The sequence below is a fragment of the Chiloscyllium punctatum genome, chromosome 37 (assembly GCF_047496795.1).
Source record: "Chiloscyllium punctatum isolate Juve2018m chromosome 37, sChiPun1.3, whole genome shotgun sequence".
Taxonomy (NCBI): domain Eukaryota; kingdom Metazoa; phylum Chordata; class Chondrichthyes; order Orectolobiformes; family Hemiscylliidae; genus Chiloscyllium; species Chiloscyllium punctatum.
In genome coordinates this window covers 61,235,924-61,255,070 of record NC_092775.1, presented here as the reverse complement: position 1 = coordinate 61,255,070, position 19,147 = coordinate 61,235,924, and the positions used below count along the sequence as shown (strand labels likewise).

Genomic DNA, 19,147 nt, shown 5'->3' with positions numbered 1-19,147 from the left:
GGCCAATCCACCTAACCTACACATCTTTGGATTGTAGGAGGAAACCAGAGCACCTGGAGGAAACTCACGCAGACACTGGAGAATGTGCAAATTCCACACATACAGTCACCCGAGGCTGGAATCGAACCCGGATCCCTGGCGCTGTGGGGCAACAGTGCAAACCACTGAGCAACCATGTTGTCCTGTCATAAATGTTGATGGTTGTTTGTAACAGAAAATAACATGAATCAGAGAATAGAAATATAAAATTTATTCCCACTTTCCCTGGTCTATTGGATTTACTATGGATATCAATAACCCAAAACAGTTCTAACAATGAAGTATATTCAATGTTCTTTATTCACACAAAATACTGCAAAGTATCTTACCCAGACAATGCTTATTGTCATAAGTGAACCCTTTTACAAGAGTCAGACAATAGCTGATGATCAACCTCCTCTGTCCCCAGCTCTACGCACTAATCAGATGACTCCCAATTCAGGGCTAGATAACTATGCTCCAAGGCAAGCTTTCTTTACAGTCTTTCCGGACATAGAAGCCATGCATTCAAACTTTTAACTATCAAGTCTCCAGCAAATGATCATTTAATTACTGTCAAACATCACAATTGTGTCATTGACAACAGCCAGTTTGATTAATTGCCCATTAGACCATGTCTCTCTCTCCCTGGAAAGAGGTTTATCTCTTGGAATTATCAAACTAGGACCTCTGACCAGCTTCCACAGGCTCGCTGCTGTCTGTCACTGTATAAAATCATGAGGGGCATGGATCGCGTGAATAGTTAATGTCTTCTTCCTCGGGTATGGGAGTCCATAACTACAGAGCATAGGTTTAGAGTGAGAGAGGAACGATTTAAAAGGGACATAAGGGGCAGCTTTTTCACGCAGAGGGTGGTGCACGTAAGGAATGAGGTGCCAGAGGAAGTGGTAGATGCTGGTATGATTACAGCAGTTAAGACGCATCTGGATGGGAATAGGAAGGGTTGAGAGATATGGGGCAAATGCTGGCAAATGGGACTAGGTTAATTTCTGATATGTGGTCAGCATGGACGAATTGAACCGAAAAATCTGTTTCCGTGCTATACAGTTCTAATTCTCTATCTTGTTAGCAGTATGCTATTTATGTAGCACAATTCCATGACGATCACAAATTGTTAACTGGTAAATAGTTCTTATCACATCTGAATTCACGGTGTCTGTTTTAAACAGAACTCCTAACTTTTTCAGAGTTACAACACCAGTTAGTCCGTTACTGTTGAATTACCACCACTTACTACAAACACATGCCTACAGCAACACATTAAACCAGTGATCTTTCAAATCATTAGGTAATTGCCAGACTTCATGTGTGTTTTTCCCCTTATTTCATTAAATTTCATTTATTTTCATTTCAGCGGACATTGCAAATTTAGGGTTCATATCTACAGGATATCATAATATTGTAGCTTGATTTCCAACTGTCAGTAATTGTGAAATTGCACTTAAGATCTCATTTAGAGACAAGTAATTTTTTTGCAAAAAGAAGGAAACTGAAATCCGGAACTTGAATGGTGAGCAATGATTTTCCCCTGTGTTTGAATCTTGGTTCTTCTGTTTACAACATTTTGAAGTGTGAAATATTCCATAAACAGGTATAGGTTCTATTCATCCCCTCCGATAATATGCATAAATATAAAACACACTCTTGTTGCTTCCTTATCCAATGTACACAACAAAGTGTGAGCCTACTTTTCATCTGACTTATTCTTTCTGTCGGCGAAAATGAGGACTGCAGATGCTGGAGGTCAGAGTCAAGAGTGTGGTGCTGGAAAAGCACAGCAGGTCAGGCAGCATCCGAGGAGCAGAAAAATCGAAGGAAGGGCTGATGAAGGGCTTTTGCCCGAAACGTCAATTTTCCTGCTCCTCGGATGCTGTGCTGTGCTGTGCTTTTCCAGCAACACACTCGTGACTTTGTTCTTCCTGTAGTATAAAAGTTAAACGACACTTGTCATGTCATTCTTTATTTAATATTTACTTCTCATCTCAATTCATTCAGGAACTTTAAATATTTCCCCTCCATCCCCCTTCTGCCTCAACATTATGGCTTGTAGCCCATTTTAGGAGCAATGTTATGGAGCGTGTCTACAGTAAAGTGTCAGCTACTTTCCCAGCACACACACTTTTATGTGAATCCCTCTACAGGCCAGTACTTGGTTCTATTCCGTGTTACATAAAGTACTAAAGAGACTTGAGAAATTTCCACCTGTGAATAGAATTCAACATTATTAGGTTGATAAGAGTAGAAAGTTGGATGGATCAGCTGATATAGCACCCTGGGCCGAAGAGAAAATGATTAACATGCCAATTGGTCTTTGCCCTTTAGTATTGACTCTGGAGTCCAATCCTAGACCTTCTAACTGGACACAATGCACCATTACTCCAAAGTATTTGTTTGATGCAAATATAGAATTAATTCTGTTTGCATCATTTTGAGGCTGCTTTCTTAATTTGGTTTTGTTCGTTTGGGGAATAATCTGTCACTGAGCTATTTTATGCCAACGGCCTACATCTTGAGATGTGGTGAACCAGGGGAGTCAGAGAGTGAAGCTACAACCATATTATGTTTCTCTAATGTGCCATCAGAGTTTGTACTGAGAGTTGAGACTAATCTTATCCCCTTATTTTAAAATGTGAGATACAAAGGGAGCTGGTATTTAAATGGCCAGCTGCCTTTATCGAGCTTGGACTTGCCCCACTTTCTATAGCCCAGTGTGCACAGTGCAGACCTGGTCAGAACAGATCCATTTGATGGCATTTATTTTGGATAGCCAGAGTACCCTTCTGGAGAGGTGAGATACTCTTGTGGATATGGTCTTTTTAATGGCAGGAACTGGATGGGTAGGCAACGTTGTCAGGAGGTTGTCGGTCTATAGGTACTCTTTGGAATTTCAACGACTACACAATAATGTGCCTAAAAACTGCGTAAACCCTTCGGAAGCAGAAAAACTGCCAAAGCTACCATCTAAATTAGAATAAAAGTATTTGTTTTCATAGGAGATTAGTTGAAGGAATTTCAGTGCATTGATTCTTTTGTCAATGAGTTTTTTTTTATAATACCGATCTCATTAGCAAACTTATATTTGTGTGTCAGCCAGCCATTTGAAGTGGTAGATAATAGTTAATTTGGTGTGGAGGGGTTAGGGCAATGCTTAATCGATGGCATGAGTGGGAACTAAGTGTGGCTCTCCCCCCAGCAAACATTGGCTGCGTTTCCCACTCTTGTTCCAGGGTTAGTCGTGGCAGGGGGCTTGCATTCTGAGGAACACTGCCACCCTGGAAAGACAATGTGGTCATCAAGGAGATTTTTGCCTGGGTTTGATTTGTGGACCCTGGAAATGTCCTATCTCTGTTCACTTGACCCAGGAGTGAAATTCACGGTGGACTGTCAGAATATTGAGTCTCTGGAGCAGAGGATCAGCCTCTTCTCCCATGATGGTGCAGCTTCCAAATTTGGACACAATGCAAAAGGAAACAAAAGGCCGGCAACTCAGAGAATCCCTGCAGTGTGGAAGCAAGCAATTCAGCCCATCAAGTCCTCACTGATCATCTGAAGAGCATCCCACCAGACCCAACCCCCCCTGCCAACCTTATTCCCTGTAACCCTGCATTTCCTATGGCTAATCAATTTAACCTGTACATCCATGAACACTATGGGCAATTTAGCGTGGCCAGTTCAGCTGAGCTGCACATCTTTGAACTGTGGGAGGAAACCAGAGCACCTGGAGGAAAGTATTAACTAACATGAGGTTGCCCATGCCCTCTGTTGGCTCATTCTACGAGGCCTGTTATATCCAACAGCGCAAAAAGACTAAACAAAATTTAAGAGATTTTCATTTTAAATTATGATTGTTTATACAATAGTTAAAAGGCAAAACCTATTTCCTTACAATATTTCCTTATGGTGAGGAGTCAGTAATTAAAAATTATGACTGAACAAATAGGTAACAGTTTCCTTACACAGAGAGTCGGTGCAGCATGGAATGATTTGCTACACAGTATGCCTTATCTTGGGATTGTCCTGACTGTGGGCCTCTGGAGACTCCCACTGTCAGCCAAGTACTTCAGGCTTTCAGCCTTCATTCAAGATGGATTCCTTGCTCATTCCCAATGAGTTAATAGAGAAATCCTAACACGTGTACCCAATATTACTTAAAGGAGGCCCCTAGAGGGGATGCAATGGTCGAGACCCAGGCTAATGCTTGGAAGTCATGGATTCCAAACCCACCACAACAAATATTGAAATTTGAACTCCGTTAAGAAGTTGGGATTTAAAATGTAGTCTGAGGGTGACTATGAAAGTATTGTAAAAACCCTTCATGTCTGGGTCACTAATATCCTTTAATCTGCTGTCATTACCTTTTCCAGCCTATTTGTGACTCCAAACACACAGCATTGTGGTTGACTCTTAAATGCCCTCCAAAATGGCTTAGTAAACCATTCAGTTTGTGGGGGGTTAGTGAACAGCAACACATTCTGGCCTTGCTAGTGATGCCCCTATCCCATGGAAGAGTAAAGAAAGAAAAGTGGAGCTCCAGCACCCCAACCCTGCTCCCATAGGGCCCTCCGACACCCACCCTCACTCTCACTGAAGAGACATAACAAATCTCAAGCTTCAAATCAGGGGTGGATATAATAGACAATTTTGCTCAGCACTGAATTATAAATTTCACGACAGTATTTAATAATTAAGGCTCCAAGAATCTGATTCTCGAACTAAACTATCTTAGCTGCAATGTTGTGTATGGTGGATGTTCATTGAGGCAGGTGGATCATGTGACCTGTCACAATGAACAAAATGAAATGAGTCAATTCATGACCAACTTGATGCACAGCATGCACTTATGCAAAAGTAATATGATTGGCTGTCTCTTATCGTGCTAGCTGCCTTTTTACATGCAAAAACTTCCAGTGTTTGATAATAAATGTTTATTCAATAATTAGAGATAGTATAACATCTAAAAAATATTTGCAAATTTATTTGATATCTGACAAACTGTAACACAGTTCGCCCCAAAAGGATTGTGTGCATCTTTTCACTAGGAGATCCTTTGTGTCATATTAGTAATTTAAGTGATGATAAAAGGAATGGTACATATCATGTAAATGATCAATAACATTTCTTCTTAAAATTAAGCTGTTGCTGTATTTCTTTCAGCCACTGGACTTTGAAACCAAGAGGATACACAGTCTGCTGCTAGAGGCAGTGAATAAACATGTTGACCCTCAGTTTGAGAACCTCAGATCTTTTAAGGACTGGACCAGCGTCAGGGTGATGGTGAAAGATGTCAATGAACCTCCAATGTTCATCTCGCAAGCAAATGTGATTGACGTTCAAGAGGACGTCCATGTTGGGAGTGTCATTGGCTCCATAACTGCACGGGATCCTGACATAACAAACAGTCCAATCAGGTACAAACCTTTCCATTCTGCTTGACTCAACTAGGCATGGAAATAGACCTTGTGATAAATAAAAGTCAAGTGAAGTTGCCATAATCCTACCAGACCATGGGGCTTGTATTTAATCATAGAGAGAGGGAGGCTGGGAGTATTGGTGGTGGTTTAACCTGAGAGTCACCATACCTCAGGCAAGGGAAAAGGTTGAGAAGGAGAGTCCTTCACAGTAGCTATGGTTGGCATCATGCTGCATCACAAACCAGCTATCCCACCAACTGAGCTAACCAACCCCCATCACTATATGTTGTGTTATTCACATGCATGTATATTTTTATGCACTTGTGAGCTGGAAATGCCTCATTAAACAGATACTCATTTATTCATCATGTTTGTGACTTTGGTCACTGTTAGCTCAGCGGATTCCACTCTGCTCTATGTCAGATTGTTGCAAGTTCAAATCTCACTCTGGACATTTTGGCACGGTATCAAAACTGTCACTGACTCTAATTTTCATTCAGTGGCCTGCTGTGCAGAGACAGGATAATTCCCGGTTCTGCAAACCCTACCTTTAAAGTGGCTATGTGAAGTATTGGTGATAGGGGAGGGGTCGTGGGAAGTGGAGGTAGAAGTCAAGGTGGATGATTTGGGAAGACCTGGACGAGAGTGCCCAATGTGAGGTGGGATGGCTGGAAAACTGTCCATGGTTTATTATAAAGATTAACAGACAAAATCCCTCTAGGTCTCACCCGTGTCATGCACAAAGGGAGGATGGTAGTGAGTTTACACTATGATTACTTTCCTGCTCTTAAGCCAATTGTTGTTTGATTCATTCCTGTCTCTTACTAAGGTAGGCTAAAGCATGTTTGCCAACCCTTGTTTTTTTTTTAAGTTTCATCCTTGCAAATAAGCCAACCAAAAAATCCTTGCTGGCTTAATTTATGAAGCGTTCAGAACATGAAATTGCTTTATTATTTCATTCACATGCCCAGGCATATAAGAGATGACAAGTCCAGTGTTGAACAAGGGTAGACAAAGTCAGGAGTCGCACAACACCAGGTTATAGGCCAACAGATTTATTTGAAATCACAAGCTTTCAGAGCGTAGCCCCTTCAGGTGAACTGGAGGGATGCACCACTTCACCCGACGAAGGAACAGCACTCCAAAAGCTTGTGATTTCAAATAAAGCTGATGTTGTGTGATCTAAGAGATGAAGGGTTTGTTTAATGACGAGAAATTGAGTAATTTAGACCTTTTCTGGAGTTGAGAAGAATGAGAGGAGATCTTATTGAAGTATATAAGATGGTAAAGAGGATTAACAATGTACACAAAGAGAGGATTTGTTTTATCTCTAATGAGAGATCATTGTTTTAGGATGAGGAGTTTAAAATGGAGGTGCAGAGAGTTTACCTCTCTCAAAGGGTGGTGAATCTGTGGAATTCACTACCTCAGAGTACGATGGATGTTCCAACTTGAAGTAAATTTGAGAAGGAGACAGATTAGTTGTTAATTAGTAATAGATCGAAGGGGTTTGGAGATCAGGCAGGAAAGTGAATTTGAAGTAGAGGTGAGATCAGCCATGATAGAATTTGAATAGTGGAGCCAGGTAAACTCCTGCTCCTTTGTATTTTCTTATGCATGTATTTTATTTGGTTTGATTTATTACTGTCACGTGTACTGATATACAGTAAAAAATGTTGTCTTACATGTGTTACAGACAGATCGTACTATATAAGTGCATTAGGGTAACAGAACAGAGTACAGGATACATTGTTACAGCTGCCAAGAAGAGAAGAGGCAAGGACAGATAAACATTAAAGAGGTCCATTCAGGAGTTTGATAATAGCAGGGAGGAAGCTGTTCTTGAATCTGATCGTACGTGGATACAAACTTTTATATCTTCTGTCGGATGGAAGAGGGTGGGAAAGGTTTTTGATTATGTTGGAGACAGTGAGGACTGCAGAGGCTAGAAAGTCAGAGTTGATAAAATGTGGAGTTGGAAAAAAACACCGCAGTTTGGTTGCTTTCCTGATGCAGCAGGTTGTATCGACAAAGTCAATGGACAGGAAGCTGGTTTGTGTGAGGGACTGGGCTGTGTTCAGTCAATTAGAAAGAGGGAGAAAGGGAAGGAAGGAAGTTGAAAGTTCTTTAAAATAAAATGAAAATGTTTGTCTTAGTTCATGATTTAGAACCACTGAGTCGATATCCAGTTGGGAATCTATGAATTGGCTGATCTTGTAGCAGTTCTTTTTCTGAGTGGTCAGACACAGATCGGTGGCAGCTACATGAAGAGCATACTTAAAGAATCCACCCAGTTTGACAGGTGAAGGTCAAGATTGTTTCTGAAGATGAGACTTTTAAGAGTGGAAGTGAGGGATTTCTCATGATGTTTAATCATCAGCAGCAGCTGAAAGTCAAAACTGTATGCTTATTCAATTCGTGGAACAGGAAAATTGACGTTTTGGGGATGCTGCCTGACCTGCTGTTCTCTTCCAGCACCACACTCTTGTCTCTAATCTCCAGCATCTGCAGAAATCACTTTCACCTGCTTATTCAAGTTAATATGTGCAGGTTCCAGTCATGTGACAGATTAGTTCTGCTAAGTCAAAGAATTTGGATACATTGATTATCCTCATAATGGCTGTTGTGAGATGAAAAGATTACAATGATTATCTATTAGTAATTAATTGGAATACAATTACCATTCTGTTTCTGGACAGTAGTAATTTGCAATTCCTTTGTGTTGTGGTTTTCATGGGGAGTCAGGATGTTTCTAGGAAATTTACAGTAACAAAAGGCTCCAATTTACCCCTCCAGGAGTTAAAGGTTTTAATGGACGAGCTGACTTTGATTTACAGTGTGTTCTGGAGGGTTCTGTCAAATTCCAGTCATGTGATTATAGCAGCCCATTTATGAATTTTACAGTGTTTATAATTTGTTTCTAAACAAAGAGACTTAAACAAGAGATGCATGAAGACAGTGTAGTTTCACACAATTAAAAAGTTAGCATTTCTCTTGATGCCCTCTGGCCATTAGACTTTCCACACTCTCCACAATCCTGATGAAGGGTTTTTGCTCAAAATGTCGACTCTCCTGCTCCTCGGATGCTGCCTAACCTGCTGTGCTTTTCCAGCACCATATTTTCGGCACATTCCCCATCCCCGATCATGACTGTCATAGTCTCCATGTCAATGTATACCCCTTTACCCATCCTCCACACCATGCCAATATAGTGACAACATGCCACATCAAGCCCCCACTAACACTCTTTATCTTTCACTTGGAGACAGTAAGGACCGCAAATGCTGGAGATCAGAGTTGAAAAATGTAGAACTGGAAAGGCACAGCAGGCCAGGCAGCATCCAAGGAGCAGGAGAGTCAAAGTTTCGGACATGAGCCCTTCATCAGGAACGTGTTGGGGGGAGGGGGCTGAAAGATAAATAGGAGAATGGGGGGGTGGGGCTGGAAGGAAGGTAGCTGGGAAGGCATAGGTGGATGTGGGTGGGGTTGATTATGATAGGTCACTGGGGAGAGTGGAGTCGATAGGTGGGAAAGAAGAGGGACAGGTTTAGAGAGCAGTGCTGAGTTGGAAGGTTGGATCTGGGATAAGGTGGGGGGAGGGAAACTAGTGAAGTCGATGTTGATGCTCTGTGGTTGAAGGGTCCCAAGGCCCTTTGTCTTTCACTTGCCAACACGTGTAATATTGACCATGAGCAAACCTCAGGAGCTGTAGTTGAGGGGAAAGAAAAGCTCTGTTATATAAAGTAAATATTGAAAAACAGTCTCATTCATATAAATATGTTCAATACTCTTACATTCCTTCTCCTCAATAAACCTTAGAAAAAAAGAAACATTTCATTCTAGATTAATAAACATTGGAATTAAAAGAAAAATACTGAAAATATTGGAATTCATAGACCCACATCAGAGAGTCCAAAGCCAATTTTTGCCAGCTGTCAAACTGAAATAGAAGCTAGCCCACCACAATAATGATTAATTTAAAATCAGTTGTGGAAAACTAAAAATAAAATTCCCATACTCATCTCAATGGTCAGATTGAAAAGGAAAACAACTTTGCTTTGGCTTAGTAGATATTTTTCAAAGATTAATGGGCAGCATTATTTTTTAAATGCCTGAACGGTTTTACACATCTCTTTTACTTTTCTCGACAGCTCCTATTGCCATCTTTAGCAGGTTTGTTTGACAGCTTTAACAGTTCTTTTATAATTTGCCCAAAGAAGCTCATATTTGGGTTTGTTGTTGCATGCCCTGCCTCTCCAAGGAAGTACATCCTCTTACGATGGTGCATTGCTTCCACCAGAGGGCAGGTGACCTCTCCTGAAGTTGTCTCAGATGCAAAAGGATAGCTTACTTCAAATAAGTAGACAAGGTTAAGACCTGGCTTCACGTAGTATAATCTGCACACTCCAGGTTCCAGACAGTTACCTCAGCAATTGCATGCAGGAGCAGAGGCTGCTGATGACTTAAATGAGCAACTGCATGAACCTCAAGACATCTCCATTCCTGCCCCTGTAAAAATGGTAGGTGTGGTGTTTGTGATTGTACCATTTCCACCATAACGGAGGGCTTCTTCACCTTGGTGAAAATCTGGGTCTTGGCCATCCATCTGTTCAGGCCTAGTTTGTGCTCGGAGGCAGGCAGAACAATCCCATTGGTGAAGAACAGTAGTTCTGGGTGACCCGGCCAATGTTTATCCCAAATTATTTGATCATTAATTTATTGCTGTTCCATGTTTACTGTGTGTAAATAAACTCCTGTGCTTCCTATATTACAATTGTGATTACAAAAGTACTTCTTGGTTGTAAAGTGAATTGCTATATTAAGATCGTTGATAGTACATTAAAAATGACAGACCTTTCTAATTGCCTATTTCGACATTTTAGCACACAGGATGTTGTGCCTTTTCAAAGCTTCCAATGAAGGGAAATGTATAAAACAAGGTAAACCCAAAATCAGATCCCAATAAAGAATATCATGCAATTCAGCCTGGCACATTCAGCCATTTTACATCACGCCATCATATTCCATGCTCCATGTCACCTCCTCTTCATTGTGCTGTAAGAATCTGTTAAGTCAACACAATAAGTCTGTTATAATGATTGGACTTATTCATCCATTTTAGTGACAAGTTTAGAGCTATTTTCACACAGGGTGAGAACAGCAAGTAGGATCATTTGAAGCCGTCGCTGGCAGGCAGGACCCAGACTGGAGGCCGCTGTGGGGAGGGGAGGCGGGATCGAGACTGGAGGCGGGTCCCAGACTGGAGGCCTCTGTGGGGAGGCGAGTCCGAGACCGGAGGCCTCTGTGGGGGGAGACGGGTCGAGGACTGGAGGCCTCTGTGGGGGGAGGTGGGTCCCGGACTGGAGGCCTCTGTGGGGGGAGGCGGGTCCCAGACTGGAGGCCTCTGTGGGGGGAGGCGGGTCCCGGACTGGAGGCCTCTGTGGGGGGAGGCGGGTCCCAGACTGGAGGCCTCTGTGGGGGGAGGCGGGTCCCGGACTGGAGGCCTCTGTGGGGGGAGGGGGGTCCCGGACTGGAGGCCTCTGTTGGGGGGAGGCGGGTCCCGGACTGGAGGCCTCTGTGGGGGAGGCAAGGCTTCAAATTTTAAAGCCCAGTGTGATCTGGAAACTTGGCCGAGTGTGGTCTGGAGGCTCAGTGCCGGCACAGACTGGGATGAAAGGACTGTAAATCGAGTATTTTCCTTTTCCCTTTTTATTCTTATGCTGGACTCGTATTTATTATTCTTTCAATTTTGTACCAAATGCTTAAGTATCTGTACAGAGGTGTCTTGTACCTGAGATAGTGCAGTAAGTGGTGACATTGCACCCTTTTCACTGCACTCATTTGGGTGTATGTGACAATAAAGCTCATGCAATTCAATTCAAAATAAAGATCATAGGGTTTCTTCCTAGGAGGGCAGATATGAGCAGTAGACATTTGTAAAAGAGTAACCCACCCAGACCCATTCACCTACATTTACCCCTGGCTAATGCACTTAACCTACAGATCCCTGAACATGTATGATTTAGCATGGCCAATTGACCCTACTTGCACATCTTTGGACTGTGGGAGGAAACCGGAGCACCCGGAGGAAACCCATGCAGACACGAGGAGAATGTGCAAACTCCATACAGACAGTCACCCAAGGTTGGAATTGAACCTGGGACCCTGGTGCTGTGAGGCAGCAGTGCTAACCACTGTGCCACCCCTAAAATTGTGAACAAGAAGGATGATGAGTTCTTATCTTTGTACCAGTAACACATTAGCTCAGTGGTTAGTGCTGCTGTCTCACAGCACCAGGGTCCCAGGTTCAATTACAGCTTTGGGTGACTATGTGGAGTTTACTGAGACAAAAACCCAGAGATCTGGATTCTCTAGCAAAGAGAAATTACTTTCAACACCCAGCATTTGCTTCTCACTCTTAAATTCCAGCGAATAGAGCTCGTTCTATTTGTTTTCATAGGTTGTTCCAGTAGCTCAGGAAGAAATCTAATGATTTATTGTTACTCACCAATGAAGCCAAGCATGTCCTTCCTTTGTTAAAAAAATCAAACTTTACACAATAATCAGGTGTGCTGCAGCAAATACTGCACAATTGCAACAAGTCATCCTTTTTTTCATACAGTAATCTTTTTACTAAGGCTTATAAGCCATTCACTTTGTTAATTGTTGTCCATGTGTTTACCACCTTTGGTGGAACCCCCCAAAAAAATCTCTGAATTTGAACATTTACCAATCTCTCATCTTTCTAAGTACAGCATTGTTTTCTTTCATCTTTCCAAGCTGGATTATTTCACACTATCCTCTCGAAAGATCGGTTACACAGAGTTCAGGCCTATACCTTTTTAATTAAAGTGTTAATTTAGCTTAATGAAGTTCATAATCTTCATTACAAGTAAGTGTGGCATGGTGGCTCAGTGGTTAGCACTGCTACCTCACAGCGCCAGGGACCATGGTTTAATTCCAGCCTCAGGTGACTGTGTGAAATTTGCACAATCTCCCCGTGTCTGTGGGGGTTTCCTCTGGGTGCTCCAGTTTCCTCCCACAATCCAAAGATGTGCAGGTTAGGTGAATTGGCCATGTTGAATTGCCCATAGTGTAGGTTAGGTGCGTTAGTCTGGGGTAAATATAGGGTAGGGGAATGAGTCAGTGTGGACATGTTGGGCCAAATGGCCCGTTTCCACATTGTTGAGATTCTACAAAAAAATTACAACACAAAGGTTACCTCTTTCCCATAGATCTCTCGTGTAACTCCCAGTTCTCAACAAACTATCCCTTAATTAACATTTAACTGTCTGTTCCCTAATTTCATTTGGTCCCAGGCATATCAGCCACACCATATTGGATGATAATCGATTCCCAGTTATATTAATTGGTTTTAAAAAGGATATATGGAATAATAATAAAAATTCAAAATAAATCAATTATATTCCCACTTTTTAGTGTCCACTAAAGTTCCTGTTATTTTCCTTCAATAGTTATAATAGTTTCTCAACATCTGCTTTATTTTGTAAAGCAATTAGGTAGCTGTCTGCTCCTTTCCATCCATTTCAATTTGAAGGTTTCTCCATTTTCCACCATCTGTTTTAAAATGGTACTATTAAAATGAAACAAAGACTAGGATTAAAGTCCCTTTGAATGTACTTTCTTCCAAAATTGCTTATTATGAATGTAATATAAATTTCTGTAAGATACCTTGTTAAAATTTCCTAAGTAGCATGTCATATCTACAATTTAAACAAGAGTGGGCATTTCTGCCACTAAAATACTTTTTATTGCTCTTCTGATCCTTTTAGTTGCAAGCTAAAGGGCAACACTTAATTCCCTTTTCCCAAAGGAAAAAATATACATTGCACTTGAGAATCCATCGCACAGACTTTTAGAAGAAGCATTATTAGGAATGAAAAGTTCCTGCTATCCCCTCCTGCTAGAAATTTCAAAACACAATACTCTCCATTTAATATTTTTGAAGTTTTGTTCACCCAATAATATCTTCCATCTTGGGTTTTGTCATGCACTTCACTCTGTAAAACCACAAAGCTGGCATCTGGCTTCCCCAGGCAATTCAGGTCTCTAATTAAACTTTGCAATTCCTCTATTTCAGTTTAGGAAGTTACTGCATCTTTTTTATTGGATGCTACTTTGACCAATCGCAATGGGGCTAACAATTTTTCCAATAGCATTACTGCTGCAAAGCAATACTTAACTGATGCTGCTTGATTTCCAATCCAATGTATACAAAAGCCCCTTAACCTAACATTCAATTTTCAATTCTCTTTTACATTCTTTATGTTTGGTATAATTTGTAAGGTCTAGATAACATTTTAGCCAACCTGTTGTACACACAGCAGATTTGTACTGTATCTAGTACTAGTGCTATGATCCTAGCTGGTGATACGACTGGACAAGTCAGATCACAGAATGAAACTGGGCTTGATAGACCATAGCTGTTTTTTATTTTAGTTAACATGGTGTTCATTCACTGAAACACATGTCACAAGTTGCAACAATAGAACACATATTTTGTACCAAAGATAGAAAAGAAAACAATAAAGAGTAGCTGGAAAAATCGTAAAAGATCCAAACCAAAGTTTCAACCTATTCCCCAACATTATCAATTTATAGCGTTTCCAACCAGAGAAATTGCACCTCCTGACACACTATATTAAATAAATTAAACAGATTCTCCCCAGATTCTGCTTTGTGGACTATGCCATCTTCTTACATTAATGCTAACAAAACTAAGAGTTTAGACTTTCTCAGCTCCTAACAACCTACAGATTTTTAACCACACACTCCGGATTGAAAGGTAACTGCTGTTTTAAACAACTTGCCATCTCTTGATTTCCCAGCATAAAATAAATTCTTGATTTACTGTGAAACAAAAAAAAACTGTTGGCCTTCAATGTTTACTCTGCCTGTCATAAAGCACCCAATTATAAACACATTTCCATTAACATTCAGAAGTTTGAATTCATCTGCTGTCTGACACATACAGAATTAGTAACTATCTCATAAGAACTGACTGAGCTTATTTTTAATTTTTAAAATCCCTTCACAAAAGTAACCAACACCCACATTCCACTATTTTGAAATATAATCCATACGTATACATACATGCACAAGTATAAATTGCACATCTTTAATCAGAACTGCACAGTTGAAAAATTCTGTCACCAATCTGTTTATCACTGGGCTGAAACATAAGTTCAGTGCTTTGCCCTCTCTTTGATCCACATCTCCATTGTGTTATGAGTTTGCTACTTCATTTTTAGTTTCAAATACTCTATCATACAATTTGGGACAGTTCTTGGCATAACAATAACTTGAGTGACACTTGAAATATCAATTAACTATACCCTTCACAATTCTGAGGTCAATTTGTTTGTCATAAGTCCAAAAATTCTCTTAATTTGTCAAAATTATCAAAACATTTCTTTCCTAATGTCTCTCAATTAAAATTCTTCTTGTACTGTACCTTTGATTTTCTGCCATGTTATAAATTGCCCCTTTTCACTATGAAGAATGCTGAGAAAGAATTCATAAGATTTTTTTTTTAATTCTTCCAACATTTATTCTAGTCATGTGTGTCTTTATCTGAAAATTTAGCTGCCATCCAAACTAAGCTAAATTCAGTACTTTGGCACAGTTTTATAAATTAACTGCCAGCACAGCTTGGGGAATTTTCAAACAGTAATTCTGCACTCAGACCCTTCAGTCCAACTCAACCATGCAGACCAGATATCCTAAATTAATCTAGTCCCAACCCTTCCTATTCATATACTCATTCAGCTGCCTTTTAAATGTTGAAATTGTATCAGCCTCCTCCGCTTCATCTGGCAGCTCATTCCACACATGTACCACCCTCTGAGTGAAAAAGCTGCCCTTTAGGCCCCTTTTATATCTTTCTCCTCTCACCTTAAACCAATGTTCTCTAGTTTTGGACTTCTATACCCTGAGAAAAAGACTGTGGCTATTCACCCTTTTCAAGCCTCTAATGATTTTATAAACCTCTATAAGGTCACCCCTCAGCCTCCGATGGTGCAGGGAAAATAGCCCAAACCTATTCAGCCTCTCCCTACAGCTCTAACACTGGCAATATCATTGTAAAGGTTTTCTGCATCATTTCAAATTTAACAACATCTTTCCTAACAGGAAGACCAGAATTGAATATGGTATTCCAAAAGTGGCTTTGCCAGAGAAGCTGTTACATGACATCCCAACTCCAATACTCAATGCACTGACCAATAAAGACAAGTATATCAAATGTCTTCTTCACTACCCTGTCTACCTGTGACTCCACTTTCAAGGAACTATGAAACTGTATCCCAAGGTCTCATTGTTTAGCAACACTCCCCAAGACGCAACAACTAAGTGTATACTTCCTGCCCTGATCTGCCTTACCAAACTGCAATGGGACTAGATTGGGTTGGGATATCTGATCGGCATGGACAGGTTGGACCGAAGGGTCTGTTTCCATGCTGTCCATCTCTATGACTCTATAACATTCAATCTGCCACACCTCGGCCCATAGTACTCTACAGTCTTGCACACAGTTACTGAATTACACTGTTCATTTCTATGGAGTCCATTGAGTCTGCTTCACCATTCAAATGTGGCTGATAAGTTTCTCAACACATATTGTCCGCTTTCTTCCCATAACCCTTGATACTCAAGAACCTCTTAGATCTCTGTCTTAAATATACTCAATGACCTGGCTCCCACAGCCTTCTGTGGTAATGAATTTCATAGATTCACCACTCTCTGGCTAAAGAAGTTTTTCCTTATCTCCCTGCTGAAAGGTCTTTCCTTTGTTCTAAGGTTATGCCCATGGATCCTAGTCTCTCCTACCAATGGAAACATCTTTCCAATATCCTCTCTGTCCAGGCCATTCAGTATTCTATAAGTTTCAATTAGATCTCCCCTCATCCTTCTAAACACCATCAAGAATAAACCCAGAGTCCTCAAACATTCCTCATATGTTAAGCTTTTCATTCCTCGGACCATTCTCACGAATCTTCTCTGAACACACTCCAGCGCCAGTACATCCTTCCTGAGATATGGGGTCCAAAACTGTGCACAATACTTCAGATGTGATCTGACCAGAGCCTTAAAGACCCTCAAAAGTACATCCCTGCTTTTATATTCAAGACCTGTCAAAATAAATGCCTTCATTGCATTTGTCTTCCTAACTACTGACTCAACCTACAAGTTTACCTTGAGAGAATCCTGGACTAGAACTCCCAAGTCTCTTTGCACTTCAGATTTCTGAATTTTCTCCCCATCAAGAAAATAGTCCATGTCTCTATTCTTCTTACCAAAGTTCATCACCTCACTTTCCCACATTGTACTCCACCTGTCACTTCTTTGCCCACTCTCCTAACTTGTCCAAATCCTTCTGCAGCCTCCCCATCTGCTCAATGCTGCCTGTCCCTTTACCTATCTTTTTATAGTCTGCAAACGTAGCTAGAATGCCCTCAGTTCCTTCATCCAGACTGTTAATGTATAAAGTGAAACACTGAGGTCCCAACACTGAGCCTTGCAGAAGACCCCTTATTACCAGCTGTCATTCCTGAGAAGGACCCTTTTAGCCCCACTCTCTGCTTTCTGCCAGATGACCAGGCTTCTTTCCATGCTAGCACCTTGCCTCTAACATCGTGGGCCTTATCATACTCCGTACCCTCCTCTGCGGCACCTTGTTAAAGGCATTTTTGAAGTCCAGTTAGATAACATGCGTTGGCTTTCCTTGGTCTAACCTGCTCATTAATTCCTCAAAGAATTCTAACAGATTTGTCAGGCATGACCTAACCTTGATTAAATCATGCCAACTTTGCCCTATTTTATTATACACTTCCAAGTATTCAGAAATCTCATCCTTCACAACAGATTCCAGGACGTTACCCACAACCGGGGTTAGGCTAATTGCTCTGCAATTTCCAATCTTTTGCCTGACTCCCTTTTTAAACAGGGGTGTCATGTTAGTGATTTTCTAGTCCTCTGGGACCCTCCCTGATTCTAGAGATTCCTGAAAGATTAGCACATCATGCCCCCACTATCCCTTCAACTATCTCCCTTAGAACTCTGGAGTGTTGTCCATCTGCCCCAGGTTTTTTCTTCACCTTCAGGCTGTTCAGGTTTTCCACACCTTCTCCTTGGTGATGGCCACCATACTCACTGCGGCCCCCTCACACTGTCGATTTTTTGGAATATTACTCATGTCTTCCACCGTGAAGACTGACGCAAAGTAATTATATAGTCTCCTGAATTACTCCCAGAAACTCCTGCCACTGCTGTTCCAGTTCTTTCCTGCTCAGGTTCTCTCTCAGTCAATTCTACCCAGCTCCTCCCTCATTCCTCTGTAGTTGCCTTTATTCAGCTGTAATACTGTTAGCTCTGACTCTATCTCACTGTCGATTTTTTTTGGGATTCTTTTTTTGGGAATGATTCTTTTCCCTCCTTATTTCTTTTTTTGTTTACCTCTGTTGGTCTTTCTAAGCTTCTCAATCCTCATTTGTCACATTATATGCTTTCTCTTCTGCTTTTTATGCTAACTCTGACTCCTTAGTCAGCCATGGTTGCCTCACCCTCCCTGTACCATGCAGCTTTTACCTCAGGATTAATCTCTGCTGTGTCTCCCGAATTACTCCCAGAAACTCCTGCCATTGCTGTTCCACTGTCTTTCCTGCTCGGCTCCTCTCCTGGTCAATTCTATCCAGCTCCTCCCTCATGCCTCTGTAGTTGCCTTTATTCAGCTGTAATACTGTTACCTCTGAATCTGTCTTCTCCCTCTCAAATTACAGAGTAAGTTCAATCAAATTATGATCGTTGCCTCTGAAGGGTTCCTTTACCTTAAGCTCCCTTATCAAGTCTGCCTCATAACACAACTTTGAATCCAGTATTGCCTGTTCCCCAGTAAGCTCCAACAAATGCTGCTCCAAAGAGTCATCTCATAGACATTCCACAAATTCCATTCCTTGCAATCCACTGCCTAATTTTTCCAGTCCACCTGCATATTGAAATCCCCCATTTCACTGTAACTTTGCCTTTCCTTTCTCCTGATGTATTTTGCACCCAGCTCCTGACTGCTATTTGGAGGCCTACATGTAACTCCAACTATGACTTTTTTTTTTACCTTTGCAGTTCCTCAATTCACCCCCACAGATTTCTTACTATTGATTTAATTTCATTTCTTGCTCATACAAGAAACCCACACTGTCTGCCCACCTGCCTATCTTTTCAGTTGGATGTATATCCTTGAATATTCAGCTGACAATCCTGATGCCCTAGCCACCACATTTCCGTGATTAGATTAGATTAGATTACTTACAGTGTGGAAACAGGCCCTTCGGCCCAACAAGTCCACACCGCCCCGCCGAAGCGCAACCCACCCATATCCCTACATTTACCCCTTACCTAACACTACGGACAATTTAGCATGGCCAATTCACCTGACCTGCACATCTTTGGACTGTGGGAGGAAACCGGAGCACCCGGAGGAAACCCACGCAGACACGGGGAGAATGTGCAAACTCCACACAGTCAGTCGCCTGAGGCGGGAATTGAACCCAGGTCTCTGGCGCTGTGAGGCAGCAGTGCTAACCACTGTGCCACCGTGATGCCCACCACATACCTACCAATTTTGATCTGTGCCACAAGCCTACTTACCTTATTCCTTATACTCCATGCATTCAGATGTAACA

At 41.4% G+C, this 19,147-nt stretch overlaps 1 protein-coding gene across 1 annotated transcript in view; it reads left to right on the top strand.

Annotated features, from left to right (window-relative positions):
- LOC140463157 (cadherin-22-like) overlaps nt 1-19,147 on the top strand; it is an 852,306-nt gene that overhangs the window by 573,443 nt on the left and 259,716 nt on the right. The window contains exon 7 of the mRNA XM_072556924.1: nt 5,194-5,447. Within this exon, the coding sequence (XP_072413025.1) occupies nt 5,194-5,447 (254 nt within the window). The remainder of the gene's footprint in view (nt 1-5,193; nt 5,448-19,147) is intronic.